This window comes from Syngnathus leptorhynchus, chromosome 1 (genome assembly GCF_054491065.1).
Source record: "Syngnathus leptorhynchus isolate UIUO chromosome 1, UIUO_Slep, whole genome shotgun sequence".
Classification (NCBI taxonomy): Eukaryota; Metazoa; Chordata; class Actinopteri; order Syngnathiformes; family Syngnathidae; genus Syngnathus; species Syngnathus leptorhynchus.
The window spans coordinates 15,796,910-15,812,446 of NC_141195.1; the positions used below are offsets into that span (position 1 = coordinate 15,796,910).

A 15,537-nucleotide genomic window follows, 5' to 3' on the forward strand; every position below is an offset into this window, starting at 1 on the left:
GTCTTAAGATGGTTGATGTTGAACGTTGACATTAATGTATATTATTGTTTCTAAAATGTTACGTTGCAGCACAAAGATCATAGCCTACGTCTAGTTTAAAATTGGCATGTTAGGCCTGAATATCAATGTGTGTCGCTAAAAACAAATTGCCTCGTCCCCGTGCAAATACAGTGTCTAGGTCCGCCTGTCGCAACTCATCTATCCTCGGCTCCAATCCCCGACTTCCCTTCTTCCATATATAACTGCCTTTTGCTTGCAGGATGGGAATGGACCAAGAAGAAAATGAACATTTGCATCTAAATGGAATGCTTTTCCCCCCTTCTATTTGTTTGGTAATGACGTGGTTATGTGCAGGTGGATGCATCGTCTCCTCTGTCGGCTTCATCTTCAAACAAATGTTCTGTCCCGGCTGATAGACACACGGGCTCAACTATACGGTCCAAACAACTCTGGCCAGGTAGTTCATTTCCTCCTATTGCCTCTGGGTGAGTAAAATCAAATACGACATGCAGTCTGTATTGGAGGACTAAAAGAATGCTTTTTTTTTTTTAAATGAGCCTAATTTGAGTAAGTGTACATATAACGTCGAGGTGCTCTTTTCAAATGACAAATTTGTCTGTTTTCCTTATTCCCGGGTAGGCGCTGGAAAATTAGGAGAGTCACAACAACACTTCTCAGTAAAAAGCCAGTTCTAAACAAAGCTCTTGTGTTCCCAAGAGGTGCTCGACATTTTTCAGTGCAATGAGGACTAATGATTGCTTAGAAAATGGGGGTGGGGGGGACCTTTTCAACTACTATGCCTCATGCAACAAAACCTGCTGTAATAATTAGCTTTTTTTTTTTTTTTCTTACCAGTAGTTTCTTGCCAGAGCAAATTAAACTGGTACGCCAAGGCAGCACTGAGCAGTATTTTACATTTACTTCAGCAGCAAAACCAATGTTATGACATTGCGCAATGATTATGGCATTTGACTAAGCATTAGGTGGCCGCCTTGTCGTCTCAAATCTCAGCATTCACATCGAATCTCTTAAAAGAACATCTAATATGAAAAAGATACTATATGAACAAAATTCTAACGAGCTCAGTCATCTGGGTCATAATCTTGGTCAAGGCTGTCGTCACCGTCTTCCGTCATTTCCTCGTCAGAGTCCTCTTCAAAGTCGTCATCGTCGTCCTCCGTGTTAACTCTTCCCGACAGGACGTCCTCGATCCAGTCCTCTAGCTCCTCGGCACTGGGTAGGTCTTCGTCGTTGGACATGTCTAACCACACACTGTCGGCCTGGAGCGTACAACAAACATCTCTTTAAGGTCTAGATTTTTTTTTTGTACGGTACACGAGTAGAGTTTGGCTTACATCTGTGACGTTGACCACACCAATCTGAGGCCTGAACAAGTCCAACTTGAAGGTCTTTTCCCAATAAGTGGTGAGCTAGACAATATGAAACAAGTTACTGCTCAGTGCTCACTTTGTGCTGTGCTGACTAGAAGTGGAAGTCACATGACTCATTTCAAATTCAGAGCAAGACAATCTCAAAGACTTCACTTTCATCTCAGATTGAAAGAAATTGTAAAAATGGTAAATATCAATCAAATAATAAGGACCAACCAGAGGGAAGTCGTCAGGGTCAATCCAGACAATGCTGAGATCCGGGTTGTTGGTGTTGTCTCTCGCCACGTCCTTTAAGATCTCCAGGAATTCATAGCCATCTAAGAGGTGGAGAGGTGGGAGGGGCAGAACAACAGGTCATCACCTTCTGGGCCTGAAGGAGAAGAAAATATTTACAGACCTGGATCCTCCTCTTCGGCAAATGCGACAATATGAATTCCATCCATGTCATCCTCCTGGAGGTGAGCAAAAGGTTGAGCAAGTTCCACGATTATCATCTTCTCTGCATGCGTCACAGCACTAGAAGTTGAATTCTATTTACCCATGTCTCAAACATGTTCTCTGCCCGGAGCTTCCTCAGAGTGGCCCTGCAAACATTTGCAATCCAGCGCCAGTTTTGAACAATATGAGTAAAAAGTAGCACATGAACCTCCTGTGTTGATTGACAAAGTCTACAATCTCCGTTTCTGATAGAGGTCTGCCAGGCAGGACGACGGGCTCCTCCATGAAGGGCTCATAAAAATTCACCTCGTTCATCTTGAGGGAGAGATGTTTGGCCACCTGAAAGAATAGAAATTCTTCGGAGAACTCACATGACGCGTTTGTTTTTGTCTCGTGTGTTCATTATTTTACACTTACAGATTTATCAAATGTGGCAAAGAACTTGATGTACGGTTGAAAACGCTCTGAGGCCTCCTGAAAAGCTTTGTAGTCTGAGAGGCGGGAAGAGAGAGTTAGTGGCACTAGGCAGCAGTACTCTTGCATTTCCAACAATATTATTACTCGAAAAGAACACCACCTGGCTCCTCTGCCAATGTAGAAGAAGTAAGATCTTGATTCGAAAACAACAGAGAATCAAAAGAACAAATGCTGCAGTTTGACCTAGAAATTAGCAAACTAGATGCTATTTAAAGCCTCTCATGAGAAAACCCACACAGTAAAATCAGGTGACAGAGCTCGAGATCCCATTAAAGGTCTTCTGGGAGACAGCACGGAACTATTAGAAGATACCATTTTTTTTTGTCCCAGTTTAACCACAGATAAATAGCGGCGTTACATATTGGTACACTAACATAAATCCTCTCCTTTGAAGTAACCAATGAGGCGAATGTCTTCTTCTATCCTTTCGAAGGCTCGGAGCTCCATTGCGTTGTTGATTATTTCGACTGGGTCCTCCAGCACCTGCGGAAGAAAATTTGCAAGGAATGATAATGTTTCATTGTTTTCTGAATAAATATGTGCATTGGATTTTATTTCGATTGAGAAAAATCTTGGAATCATGCTACATGTGTACCAGGTCCACTCACATCTAGGAGGAACTCCACAAGAGTGTCTGCTGACAGTTCTCCATCAAACTCAATGATGCGATCATCCTTGAAGACATACAGGCTTCCCACCTCATCGAGGCCTGTCCAAAAATGGGTTCAATCCAAAAAAGAATACTCACTGGAAAATCGAGATACTCTATGTGGGTGTAATGGCTTACCGAGCTTCTTGGCTACTTTAGCATCTTTCAGAGCATCCACCATCCCAAATCCAATATCTTTGTTCTCCAGTACCTGAGCTGTCAGCTGATAGTGTTCACATAGAGGAAATATGTAAACTAAAAGCTATTTCCAGAGATTGGAGAAAGTTCAAGTCGTAAATAATTTTTGATTCTTAACTTTCAAATTATGAGATGATACCGTTTTCTTTTTTTCCCTCCCATCCCTCAGATATTTCTTACCTCGAGGACCAGCTCGGTCATCTGGAAGCGCTTCTGCAGACCTTTGTTGGCAGGCACGGGCTCGTGGTAGAACAGACAAAGCAGGTCAAATCTCTTCAAAGCCTTCTTGTAGCTGCGCTCGTTGATATCCAACACTCTGTCCCTGCCATCAAAGTTGGGAAATTCAAGACCTTCCTCTGCCCCACAAAGCAAAACAAAATGAAGGCAGATGGTGCAAAGCAGAGACAGGTGCATTGTTGTCCAATGGGAGAGTGTTCAGAGAAAAGTCATTGGCACGTATCAAACTTTAAGGTGTGGCGATGGCATTCAAAAAAATTGCACCGATCTTATGACAAAGGCTCCACTTTGTGCTCCTGTCAGCTATTGCTGTGTTTTCTCTCTACCCAACTGTATGAGCTTGCTCTCCCGCTCTCTCCATCACCAAGTCAATCCCACTGGAGGCCTTTTTCCTCCTCCTCCTTACCCACATATGAGAACATCTTTCGTGATGATGTTGTCCGTCTGTCCATCCATCCATCTTTCTAAACTACAATGTCTTTGGGGGGGGGGAACAATAATTAAAAAAAAGAAACTACACTGAATTCAATCAAATAAGAGGCTCCATTTTCTGGGAAACACATTTGAGCTCATATATTAGACTTTACGGTAGAAAAGGTTTTGTCCTGCGCATTACCGTAATTCTTGATCTCAGAGAAAAGTAGTCGATTCCAGATGAATACACGCCTCTTTTTGTCTTAGACAAAGCTTTAATATTGAGGGAAAATGAAGCGGTGGTATTTGTGGATTTTTGTGTTTATGCTGCAAGTGTGCATTTTGTCCTTGCTCTGTGAAGCAGGTACTATTTTGTGACTTTGTTTTTGTGCGTTTAGTTAAAACTATTTCGGACGGTCGTTTTCCCCACCTTGATACCTTTTGTCATTCATTAGCCCGCCAGCTAGCTAACTAGCACCGAACTAACTCATCTAACGTATAACTACTTGGTCACATTTACATGTTTGTCGTGTGTGTATTATTACACATCGAAGTCCACATAACCCATTTAATGTTCTACTTTCTATTTGTTTTGCTCATCGTGGCAACATTGTTTACACGTGAGTTCTGCCTTAGATGGTTATCCAGTTACAATGTACTTATGGTTATAGAACTTTTAAAATGAAAGTCAATCTGAAAAACCCACGTTATGGTCTGATGAAAACAAATAAATACTAAAAGAACACCGTACCTCACCAACAGTCAAGCATAATGGAGGCAGCATCATGTTTTGGTACAATATGTAATGATGATTATAAAATGTCTGGAAATGTTTTAGACCATATAAACTTTATTAGGTGTTAATCAGATGAAGGCCTTTTTATGCAGAATTTGATTGGTTAATTCTGAACACAGTCACATCTCAGTTTTATAAGAACATACATTTCCATAAGAAACTTATTGCATGTCTTTGCTATAGTCATATTGCATAGACCAATATTGTAAACTTGAACATTGTTTGATATAATCTGGAAAATCTTGGTCATTTTTTTTTACATCACAAAAACATGGCATTTGGGTAGGGGTGTGTAGACTTTTTATAATCACCCTATAGCCATAAAACAATAAATCAAAGAACAAAATCAATCTTGTGAACATTTTTTTTCACATCATAGTAAATTTAAAGAAAAACCTATTTGAATGAATTTTAGTGAAATACAATCCTGTTAAATTAAAGACAAATATAATTTTCAAATATATTTTGTCCTATGAACAGCAGCTGGTGGATACACAGATGAATTGTACATGGTGCCATCTAGTACACAAACATATACCATAAATATTCTTCCTGTCATTTTGCTTGCGTGAATAAATCAACAAAAATTGCTTATTTGTTGTAACTAAATTGTTCTGGAATACTTGTACAAGTTCATGCATTACTCTGCTATTTCTCTCTTGCTCCAGGCAAGCTGACAATAAAGGACACGATATCCAAGGCTCTTGAAGGATATACTTGGTGTAACCCTGCCAACTGTAGTTGCCATCTAAAGTGAGTGTGATAATCAGTTATTTCAACAATCATCTGCAGAAACTGATATGATTCTTATGACTTTTACATGACATGATATTTCTGCCACAGGGTCTTGCAGCAAGACTTGGCTCCCTTTCGTGGAGGAATTTCGGAGAATCTCATGTCCTCGACGGTCCAAAGAGGGATGGGCACCCACTACCAGATCATTGAGCATAAATTGTACAGGGAACATAACTGCATGTTTCCAGCCAGGTCAGTTCTGCCTAGTAACCGGCATCCGGTTGAAGCATACGTAGCCGCAATTGTGTTGTTGCTGTTTTTAAAGTGTGGTTTCTTTTTGTGTCTTTAGGTGCAGTGGGGTTGAGCATTTCATATTACAGGTGATTGACAAGCTACCTGATTTGGAGATGGTGGTAAATGTCAGGGATTATCCTCAAGTTCCCAACTGGGTGCAACCAACCTTGCCTATTTTCTCCTTTAGTAAGGTTAGCCTCGATTCCCATGGAAAGCTCTAAAAATTCCCAGAATCTTGCAACCGTGTGTGTGTGTGCTCGAGTAGACTTCAGACTACAAGGACATCATGTACCCAGCGTGGACGTTTTGGGAGGGCGGCCCTGCCGTGTGGCCCATATATCCCACTGGGCTTGGAAGATGGGATCTAATGAGGGATGATCTCAAAAAGTAAGATTTAAGATTTCTTTTCTGTAGCCTGTGTGCATTTGCTAAAGGAAGGCATAATGATGTTTTAGGTCTGAAACTCAGTGGCCCTGGCAGAAGAAAGAGTCCAAAGGTTTCTTCAGAGGATCTAGGTAAGTTTTCTTTTTGTTTGCATAGAGATTAACTGTTTTTTGTTTTTACTTTGATTGCCCCCACCAAGTTATATATTTTTTAGGATGTCTGTAGTTGATGAATGGTTGTGAGTCAAACAAGGAAAATATTATTTATTATTAGACCAGAATATTCTGTTGTATTGTGTGATAAACTCATCTTGCTCTTTTTTTTTTCCTCGCCTGGTAGAACAAGTCCAGAGCGTGACCCTCTAATCCTGCTTTCACGAGAGATGCCAGAATTAGTGGATGCAGAATACACAAAGAACCAGGCCTGGAAGTCTGACAAGGTCAGAGTCTCATGAGTCTTCTTTTTTTTTTTTTTCAACCTGTCACCTGAATTTTCAATGCATTGCTTGTTTATTTCTCAAATGTTGACCCATTTAATTTAGGACACTCTCGGGAGACCACCAGCCAAAGAAATCCCACTGGTTGAACACTGCAAGTACAAGTACGGCATCTTTTCTCCCCATGCTTGCATGAGTTGACATAGAAAGATTTGTTTACTATCAGAATCCTTTTTGTTTCATTGTTTTTTTAAGAATGGCTTGCATTTTGTTTCTTCCCCCTTCAGGTATTTATTCAACTTTCGAGGAGTGGCCGCCAGCTTTCGTTTCAAGCATCTCTTTCTTTGCGGTTCGCTGGTGTTTCACGTCGGGGACGAATGGCAAGAGTTTTTCTACCCGCAGCTCAAGCCCTGGGTGCACTACGTCCCGGTGAAGCAGGATCTCTCTGATGTCAGGTACTGGCCAATGTCAATGACAAGTCAGCGTACTTTAATTAATTTCACATTTTGAAAATCCCTTCTGTTCACAGAGAATTACTACAGTTTGTTAAAGACAATGATTCCGTCGCACAAGAAATTGCCACAAGGTAATTGTTGCTCACTAACGTATGAGTCTCCAAACACATATTCTATTGTTATTTCTCGTTTGCTCTTTGCAGAGGGATGGAGTTCATCTTGGAGCACCTGCAAATGCACGATGTTTCTTGCTACTGGGAGCGACTCCTCACAGAGTTCAGTCAGCTTCTTACCTATCGACCCAAAAGACGCAACAACTACAGTCAGATAATGCACAAGTCCGGCAAGACAGAGCTATGATGAAGACATGTACTTTTGATATAGTGCGCTGTTAAGGGATTAGGCCGTTTTGGATGAGTGTCTGAATGTCCAGGGAGCGTAAGGCACTCAAAGTGGCCCACAATGCATTTGGAAAAGTAGAGACAGTGCCATGCACAGTGCCGGACTATCTCATGATTGAAGGCTTAGGGGACAAGACCGGACGTGCAGGACCTGTCAAGCTGTGATTGTAAACGGTACAATTGGTCAAGCAATTTTTGAACAATTGCAGTTTTTCTATTAGAGGCTCCACAAATGTTCTCATTTCTTGGGGAGCTAAAGGTGAAACAATAAGTTGAATATGTTGTAGTATTCACAGTATAGGATTGTTTACTTGACCAAGCAGCTGTGGTGATGTATCTGGTCCAAGTATAGAATATTTCCTAGCTTTTTAAATAGTATCTAGGTTTTTTTTTTTGGGTGAGATTTAATACATATTTGACCTGACATCCTTTATTTTCTGTATGTTAGCATTTACTTGGTACGTATTTGAATTTGTATGATACTGTTTTTACTGCATAAATACTCGTGCTGTTTGCAGATTTTTTTTTGTTTTACTACTGATTGAAAGAAGAGAGGGTGGATGGAGTAAGGACAATTTAGAGGAGCTTAATTGGATGTAGATTCTAATATAAGAAAAATACAAAAACAATTCTCTAAAATGAAATAAAACCAACTGTCCAAATTTAACCTTTTTTCATCAGTTAACAATTTAAGCAAAGTTATGGGAACATGATTCTGCTTAGTTTTATTTTTGGTCGGCATTACAAATCTGAATATTTTCTTTATCTTACCTGGGTAAACAAAGGTTATATAGGCCAGCTCTTAAACGGCATGCAAAATGTAACATGGTATTTTTATTTTATCTTCCAACCACAATGGAAGTTACGTGGGGATTTTTATTTAATCAAAATAGGTCAATTTTAATCAATTAGTACATCTACTTTGTTTAAGGGTTTTATTATTGTTTTTTTAATAAAAAAATATTTATTTGTACAGAGTGCTAGTGTTTTTGTCACTTCTATCCATTCATTTCATTTAAAAAATGCTCCATATCATGTTCGTCCAGTTGGCGGCAGTCGTGCAATACGAAGGTTTGTTATCCGCCATTAAACACAAAAGAAGAACAAGCTTAAAGGTGAAAGGTCGTGAAGAAGCAAGGACGATGTCGGAATAGCGACGCAAATTAATTAAATCACTCATTTAATTCCCCCCCTCCGATCCCACATATCCACGGGACTAGAGTATTAACGTGTTCTAGGTAAGTTACGTTTTTGAAGCTAACCAATACGTTAGCTGCCTGTGCATGTCTGTCAACAAAGTCCTCTTTCCTGCACAGTATCGTGTGCTGCATAGTAGAAGTTCCTTATATATTGTTTAGCTGTCATGCAATCTATAATACACCCATCACTCTAATGAGTCAATAGGTAACTCGATCATCTGCCCTAGGTCGGTTCAAATCTCGATCAGGGCGAACAGCAACATCCAGTTGGAGACCGTTCTGTGCCAAATATTGAGATCGATCAAGTTGTGGCCAATTTTTCAGTCCTTTAACTTCTTTATCTGTCTCCTAAACCATAACTATAAACCTAGCCTTTCTGAAAAACTTGCAAATGTGCAAAGAAGCCATGTCTCCTGTTAAATTGTGCTTTGGCGCCATCTAACGGCGTCTTGTTGCCATGCACCCATGGTGGGGAGGCAGCGATGGGTAACTTGAATGTTGGCGGGATAGGGGGCACAATATTTTTTTTAATCAGTGCTGCCCAACTTGTCATTTTTTATCTCTCACAAAAATCCACTTACTCATAATGTTAAAAATATTCAGGTACTACTACAGTCATCCTGCATATTATTCAAAATCTCTGATGTCGGTGCAAGTAAGGCATTTAGTGCTGACTGTTGATCTCACAAATGGTAAATGGACAGTTGGCATTTTTGCAGTTCAGCGCCTGCGGATTAGCATATTTGAATATTTTGTGGGATTTGTAAAAAACATGGGGAGGAAAATTATTCAAGGGGCTACTTAAAGTGTGGTCCTGTACTCTACAGGCTGCCTGTTGCACATCTCTGGTCTCCCGTATTTATTGCAAAGTGTTTTGTTGTCATCTAGTGTCATCGATACGTCGCAATAAAAAATAAAAAATTGTGTTGCCACCAATTGCTCACAGACTTTTTTTCTATCAGTGGCAGGGCTCAGTGATTATTCCCAGCAAATACTGGTACTTTTTTTTTTTTTAACCTATTGCACCGCTATTACGTTCTCTGCTAATTGAGCAGTATAGAAGAAGGATGGATGCTCCATACGAACACATACTGTATTATTACCTTGAAAACTGAAAGGCCATATAGAGAGTAAAAAGTATAAGTATAGCTCCGAGCCTGCATGTTTATAAAGACTTTGCACCACTTGACATCTGCTTATTTGGACGGCCTCTCTAGTATGGGGTGGTTTGTTTTGAAATGAGGGGGGGGGCTTGAAGCTGCAGCGGCAACTGTAAGCCATGTGTTTGTGCCTCTGCGCCGCAGCATGAACGCCAGCTGAAGCGTGATGCATCCAGAGCAGCCCACAACAGGCTTCACCCTTCGGAGGCGACCGGCAGATTCGGCCCCTCGGGGCACGTTGAGCACCGGGCCAGTGCGGGGCCTGAGCCAGAGCGCCAAAGCTCCTCGCTTCTGCCCCCTGTTCCCCAGGGTCCATGCAGCTGACGTGGCTTCTGCCCAGCCCGCGCAGATGCCCTCATCTCCCCCCTCCACCTGCGTGGCTCCTCCGCAACCAATCCCTGCCCCCGCCTTGCCAAGCAACATAGGCAAGCCAGACTTCCCAGACACGGGCTGGGACCGCATTAAGGATCTCTTTCAAAAAGAGTCAGTGCTTTTATATTTGTCTTTTCATCGTACAATTTTTCTCTGTCGAGAAAAAATATAGCGACCAACCGTTGATGGCAGGGGATACATTCCACACCTGCCCTAGTTGAAAAACATTTTTGCTTGTGAGGTTAAGCAGCACAGAGAATGAATGGACGTAACTGTGCCCTTCCTGCATGCTGCCAAAACATCAAAACACACAAATTGTTCCAACAAAGAAAAAAAGGAAGACTCGCACACGCAGTTCTCCAAGTAAATGAAGTAGCAAAGTTCATCCTCGGCTAACATTTACAAATAAGCAATGTATACAAATGCCAGAATATTCTACTAAACCACTATCTTAATGCTGATGCATGTGAAATGTCATCAATTGGCTCATAGAAATAGCATGGATGTTACGGTGGTTTTAAATATTCAAACAACCGCTGCAGCATCACCGAGTGGAACAATATTGGCAAAACTGTTCATTTTACAATTACCTAACTTTTTTTTCTTGAATGCCGTGTTGACCTCCACTGTATGCCGTCCATCTCAGTGCGACTCAGGGTTATCCAGAGGAGGTGACCAACGTGATAAAAAGTGGCTTTGTGGCCTCTATAGCGGGCTTGATCTACGGAGGCTTGCCGGCAGCTCGCCACGCTAAGCAGCGCTACATCCAGCTGAGCCAGGGAGAACTCTACACCAGTCGTGTGGAAGCAGTGGTAAGGGAGCGTAGCGCTGGTGGGCCCAAAATGTTTTTGAAAAATATTGATGCCACTCTTAAAAGGTCTTTTGGGGGGGGCTATACTATACCTGTCCACACATGGTTTAAACAAACACAAAGAGTAGATTTGTTTTTAAGGAATACTGTATTTTAGGGACTCAAGTCCTTTGGATGATTAAGTTATGTTAGTCGCCTTGGACTAACAGTTATGTGATTGGGGGAAATTTTATTTGGGAAAAAAAACCCCAAAGACTAAAAACAATGCACCTTAGACTTAAAAGACCCCAAATTCCCACTCCCTGTTTGTGTTGACAGCAGCAATGAGTTCAGATAGGATTCAAAATGTTCGCATTGACCATGGTTTATTTATTCATTTGTTTTTCTCTCTCTTATTTATTTATTTTCTTCTCCCTTCTCTGTGTGTTCTGTCAAATCAGCGTTTGGCCCACAACGCAGCTATCCGAGGTTTTGTGAGATATGGACTCCGATGGAGCTGGAGAGTTGCTGCTTTTGTTACCTTGTTCAAGTAAGATAAAAAATCCAATCAGGTCTGCGTGTTGATCACAAACTCATTAGAGCTGCAAGGTTGGATCGGTTCCTCATCCGTAGTTGACGGCCATTTTCAATTTTGATGATACCAAATGATGTGACTCAAAACACATTGTCGTCAATTCTGAATTGTTACACTCCAATCTGTGACACCGGCATTCATCACCACATCGTTTTGTAAATCCAGTTTGGCAACATCGTCACGGTAATTTCCCAGATGATTAAAAACAGATCATTGATGTTAATGTTGTGTCCCCATATGTTTCTCTGTCCTGCCTCCAGTTCTGTAAGCACAGGACTGTCAGTTTACCGCGAGAAGAACACCCTCAGCAATTTTGTTGCAGCTGGAGGTGAGTTGATGGATTCTTATGGTCCCCAAATGGTGGTCCATATTGTTAGTGAAGCTAAATGCTCTCAGTTAAACAATTGAATTGTGCCCATCCTAAGTACTCAAGTTGGTTGATGATGTGGAACCGCTATTGTTAAATGCTACAAATCCTCGTCAAGATGCTCGTTAACCTCCAAATTGTGCATTTTTAAGTTGTTTACGCAATGGATTATAAAATATAAATCATTGTGATTTGGAAAATCTCGGTGTGTCTGTGTGGCCATGCGTGGCGAGTGTAGCTGTGACCGGAGGGCTTTTCCGACTAAACTTGGGCCTGCGAGGCCTCGTGGCAGGCACCATCATCGGAGCAACACTCGGGTAAGCAGCCCGTCGTTCTTTTTGCATTCATCCGCAGCTCACGTCGATAACGCCACGCTCTTCACGTTTGTTGTACATGTTGACAGAGGTTGGGAGCAATGAGCACTCTGGCAGCCAGCTGCGGCCCTTCCAGCAACCCTCTGTGCCCCAGCTGAGGCTCCCCCTCCCTTTCCCGACCCATGTCCTCGACCCTGCGCTGGCTGCCAGAGGCGCTCATATCCTTGGAGTAGTGCTGCGGTTTGGCTAATAGAGCGGAGAGGCCGGCCAAGGCGGCAGCTGCCCCTCTTCTCTCTATCGGCCCTGTTATTCCAGCCTCACTTTTCCCATAAATATGGACTAATGCTTCACTTGCGCTCATTTGCCTCATCTTTCCCTGTAGCTTTGCACGCACAAGTAGGATCGTTAATGTTTGGTCAACTTTGACGTTTATACGTGTGTGATTCCCCCCACCCCACCCCCCTTCAGCGCCATTCAAGGGGAGAAGTGGGTTGGCATCAGGCAAAATGTTTGGACCTGGAATATTTTGGGATTCCTGCCCAAAAGCCATATTTGCTCAACCATTAACATGACATCTTCAATGTGCAAGCTACTTTCAACACTAAAGTTAAAAAAAAAAAAAACGCACGTGTGGACTGACCAATGATTGCTAGATTTATGAAAAAATTTATCAAATTGTGACATATATATATATATATATATATATATATATATATATATATATATATATATATATATATATATATATATATATATTTTTTTTTTTTTTTTTTTTTTTTTTTTTTTCCAATACATACATAAGTGTCAGTTCTAGACTTATTTTGTATTATCCGTAAATAGCATGGGTCCACTCTACTTCCATGTGAAATGATGCCTGCCGAACGCTGTGAAGTCCCCTGCTGCCATCACGTGGCGGAGTGTCTGGACCTCACTTTTACACCAAGTCCCAGTTTTGCGAAAATGCCAAAAAACCTGACAACCAAACCTGATTGATAATATTGAAGAACAGAAGTGTGGGTCAGATTTCAGATGTGGTTGCTTTTGGTTTGGACTTTGTCTGTTTGACTGGCATCTCTCTCACACGCACGCACGCACGTCGCCGCCACCACCACCTCCCACGTTAACGTGTGCCCGAGTGACCAGCCACCTGGAGAGTTTGACGTGCAAATTGGCTCGGCCTTGTGGCAGGTGCAGGCAGAGCAGACGTGAAAGGAGGTTAAGCTATATATCACGCTCCAGATATCGCATCAGATTGATCCAAACGTGCTGTAATTGAGATTGAATGGACAGCCAGCTTGCATCCAGTTCACTTACTCAACAGTGTGCCAAGAATCTTGTTGAAGAAAACTTCAGGCATGCAGCAGGAACACGTCATCCAAGTATCAATGAATTCTATTTGTAGGATTCCTACGGGCGCTGTAATCATCAGCATGATGTCAGTGACGGGAGAAAGTGTCCGAGAAAGGAGGCGGCGAGAACGCAGGGAGACTTACGAGATGAAACTTGCAGAGTGGTGAGTTGAACAAAGACAGACGGCGCTACGGTGCCTTCATTTTTTATTGACTCATGGTTGGTGATCATCAGGTCGGCACGACTTGAGCTGACGGATGACTTGATAGGTGACCTGACTGTGAGTTCAAAGGCAGAGGAGGTGGAACGGGACTTGAAGAGGATCCAGGACCTCCTCGATTTACCGCAGAATGATGCGGCGCAGGACTCGAGCAGCCGATGACGGTGCTACCGGTTAAATGACAAACACTAAAAATGTGACTTCACATATAACGCCGAGGAGAAATAAGGGCTTCACTTGGAGTTGACCCATCGTGCAGCACTTGTGGAGCAAGTCAAAGTAAAAAAAATAAATAAAAAGATCAAATGATGATCGCATCTTGCAGGCCCAACAAAATGAATGATCTAACGCGCTGTGACCCAAATGACACCCGTTTTTCGGCCTCTGTTTTCAGACTCTTACAATATTTCCTCGACACATGAATAAAGTTGATCAGAATTGCCTCAACATATTGCATGTTGTTTTTCATCTCTTGATTTTGACAACAATTAAGGTCAAAGGAGTGAAATTTAATAAATAATCATACATCTAGTAATGCTCCTCTTTAACAAAAATGACCTCTCTACTATTGCGAGTTATTTAGCAAAAGAAACACGTGCTGTTTTTGAATCATTTACATAATTAATTATGTTATTTAGGTTATTTAAGTCCCGTCTCATAGAAACACACACTCAGGGACACCACTGTGTCACCCTCATAGACACACATGCAATTGTTAACACTAGCAGAATATTGTCACATGCACACAGACTTACATTTTTAGGTCATGTTTTTTTTTTTTGTAACATGCCAACAAACCATACTGCCAATTTTTGTTATGTCATTGTGAGTAAAATGTGTTTTGGTAAAACAAATTTCACAACAATTGACATTAATGGCTTGTATGAAAATAGTTGGGTTGGGCGTCTACCAACCCAACAAGTGGAGTTGAGCTGATTTCTTGAACCGGATTGGCTGGGGCTAGCCGGCCCTGCAGGTCTATTCTTAGATGAAATGTCTGCAGGGCATAGAGAAGGCATGTAAAACAGTATTTACACATATTTTAATGCAGATGTTGTTTGTAACGGACTCTATAACTGACTGACTGACATTTTCTGTTGACTTTTTCCTCTTTCTCCTGGGGATTAAGATCAATGGATGTCACTGATATTTGTCAACTGTGGGCATGGGAAACTCTTAGAAACTTCTCTGTGTTAAGGGCGATACAAATAAATTTGACTTGATATCATTGTAGTTCTACGTGCAACTGCAAACCAACTTTTGTGTGCGATACATTTGGATTTAATTACGTTTTTTTAAATGCAGTCTTGGTGTTCAAACTGTGCATTATATTAGAGGCATATATTAAATCTACATTTTAGTGATAAAGCTCTTATTTGTTGTAATAATCATCATCATCCTAAATTGACATTAGGATTTCTAATCATTATCATGTTAATAATATTAATAACGATGATGTCGTTATCTCCATCCATGAAGTGGCGCTCTCCTATCAAAACAAGCGTACAGTTTGTGACATGGTCACGTGACACATCATGTGGACCCCCCATGGAGGAAACCTGAACATCTGGCTTTAATCTTCTGTCTTTGCTAATATCATAGAGTTGAAATTCGGTGGTAAATCCGCCAAATAAATTCAAATACCGGGGTTACTAATGTAAGAAAAGTTGCAGACAGGAGTGTGTTGCCTTCAGGTGTTCTTTCTTATGACTCGTTAAAATGAAAAGCATGACTATCTCAGATCTATAGCTTTTGATTACAATTTAGAATAGAATATCAAACAAGTAACCCAAATTAAGGTAAATGAAATCCTAATTTGTGGTGTTTTTCCCTTTTAACTGCCCTCGAATCGTGTTCGGCTAAAG

The 15,537-nt window shown here is 41.3% G+C and overlaps 3 protein-coding genes across 3 annotated transcripts; 2 read left to right on the forward strand and 1 right to left on the reverse strand.

Moving 5' to 3' along the window:
- Positions 1 to 913: 913 nt before the first annotated feature.
- LOC147062171 (calsequestrin-2-like) lies at positions 914 to 3,567 on the reverse strand. The gene is made up of 11 exons (XM_085921473.1): positions 3,334 to 3,567; positions 3,094 to 3,178; positions 2,915 to 3,015; positions 2,681 to 2,789; positions 2,247 to 2,320; positions 2,038 to 2,168; positions 1,930 to 1,975; positions 1,789 to 1,843; positions 1,608 to 1,708; positions 1,356 to 1,430; positions 914 to 1,280 (listed from the first exon to the last, which is right to left on the reverse strand). Exons 1-11 carry the CDS (start codon positions 3,565 to 3,567, stop codon positions 1,083 to 1,085), a joined length of 1,209 nt encoding a protein of 402 aa, XP_085777599.1. The 3' UTR covers positions 914 to 1,082.
- A 457-nt stretch (positions 3,568 to 4,024) lies between these two features.
- poglut1 (protein O-glucosyltransferase 1) lies at positions 4,025 to 7,972 on the forward strand. The gene is made up of 11 exons (XM_085913252.1): positions 4,025 to 4,168; positions 5,269 to 5,353; positions 5,444 to 5,587; positions 5,685 to 5,820; positions 5,895 to 6,016; positions 6,085 to 6,144; positions 6,353 to 6,452; positions 6,555 to 6,613; positions 6,737 to 6,904; positions 6,979 to 7,035; positions 7,108 to 7,972. Exons 1-11 carry the CDS (start codon positions 4,096 to 4,098, stop codon positions 7,262 to 7,264), a joined length of 1,161 nt encoding a protein of 386 aa, XP_085769378.1. The 5' UTR covers positions 4,025 to 4,095; the 3' UTR covers positions 7,265 to 7,972.
- A 405-nt stretch (positions 7,973 to 8,377) lies between these two features.
- Positions 8,378 to 14,119, forward strand: timmdc1 (translocase of inner mitochondrial membrane domain containing 1). Its single transcript, XM_085921485.1, has 8 exons — positions 8,378 to 8,543; positions 9,809 to 10,147; positions 10,683 to 10,848; positions 11,288 to 11,376; positions 11,682 to 11,749; positions 12,027 to 12,105; positions 13,505 to 13,615; positions 13,687 to 14,119. Exons 2-8 carry the CDS (start codon positions 9,831 to 9,833, stop codon positions 13,832 to 13,834), a joined length of 978 nt encoding a protein of 325 aa, XP_085777611.1. The 5' UTR covers positions 8,378 to 8,543; positions 9,809 to 9,830; the 3' UTR covers positions 13,835 to 14,119.
- Positions 14,120 to 15,537: the final 1,418 nt, after the last annotated feature.

What these genes read in the sequence shown, in the direction of transcription:
- LOC147062171 (XM_085921473.1), bottom strand. Translation starts at nt 3,567, where the DNA reads ATGCACCTGTCTCTGCTTTGCACCATCTGCCTTCATTTTGTTTTGCTT. An exon ending in AGAACATGTTTGAGACATGG is followed by an intron (nt 1,844 to 1,929) that starts GTAAATAGAATT and finishes GCTCACCTCCAG; the next exon opens with GAGGATGACATGGATGGAAT. An exon ending in TGCCGAAGAGGAGGATCCAG is followed by an intron (nt 1,709 to 1,788) that starts GTCTGTAAATAT and finishes TCCACCTCTTAG; the next exon opens with ATGGCTATGAATTCCTGGAG.
- poglut1 (XM_085913252.1), top strand. Translation starts at nt 4,096, where the DNA reads ATGAAGCGGTGGTATTTGTGGATTTTTGTGTTTATGCTGCAAGTGTGC. An exon ending in ATGAGGGATGATCTCAAAAA is followed by an intron (nt 6,017 to 6,084) that starts GTAAGATTTAAG and finishes ATGATGTTTTAG; the next exon opens with GTCTGAAACTCAGTGGCCCT. An exon ending in GCACAAGAAATTGCCACAAG is followed by an intron (nt 7,036 to 7,107) that starts GTAATTGTTGCT and finishes TGCTCTTTGCAG; the next exon opens with AGGGATGGAGTTCATCTTGG.
- timmdc1 (XM_085921485.1), top strand. Translation starts at nt 9,831, where the DNA reads ATGCATCCAGAGCAGCCCACAACAGGCTTCACCCTTCGGAGGCGACCG. An exon ending in CAATTTTGTTGCAGCTGGAG is followed by an intron (nt 11,750 to 12,026) that starts GTGAGTTGATGG and finishes TGGCGAGTGTAG; the next exon opens with CTGTGACCGGAGGGCTTTTC. An exon ending in ATCATCGGAGCAACACTCGG is followed by an intron (nt 12,106 to 13,504) that starts GTAAGCAGCCCG and finishes TTCTATTTGTAG; the next exon opens with GATTCCTACGGGCGCTGTAA.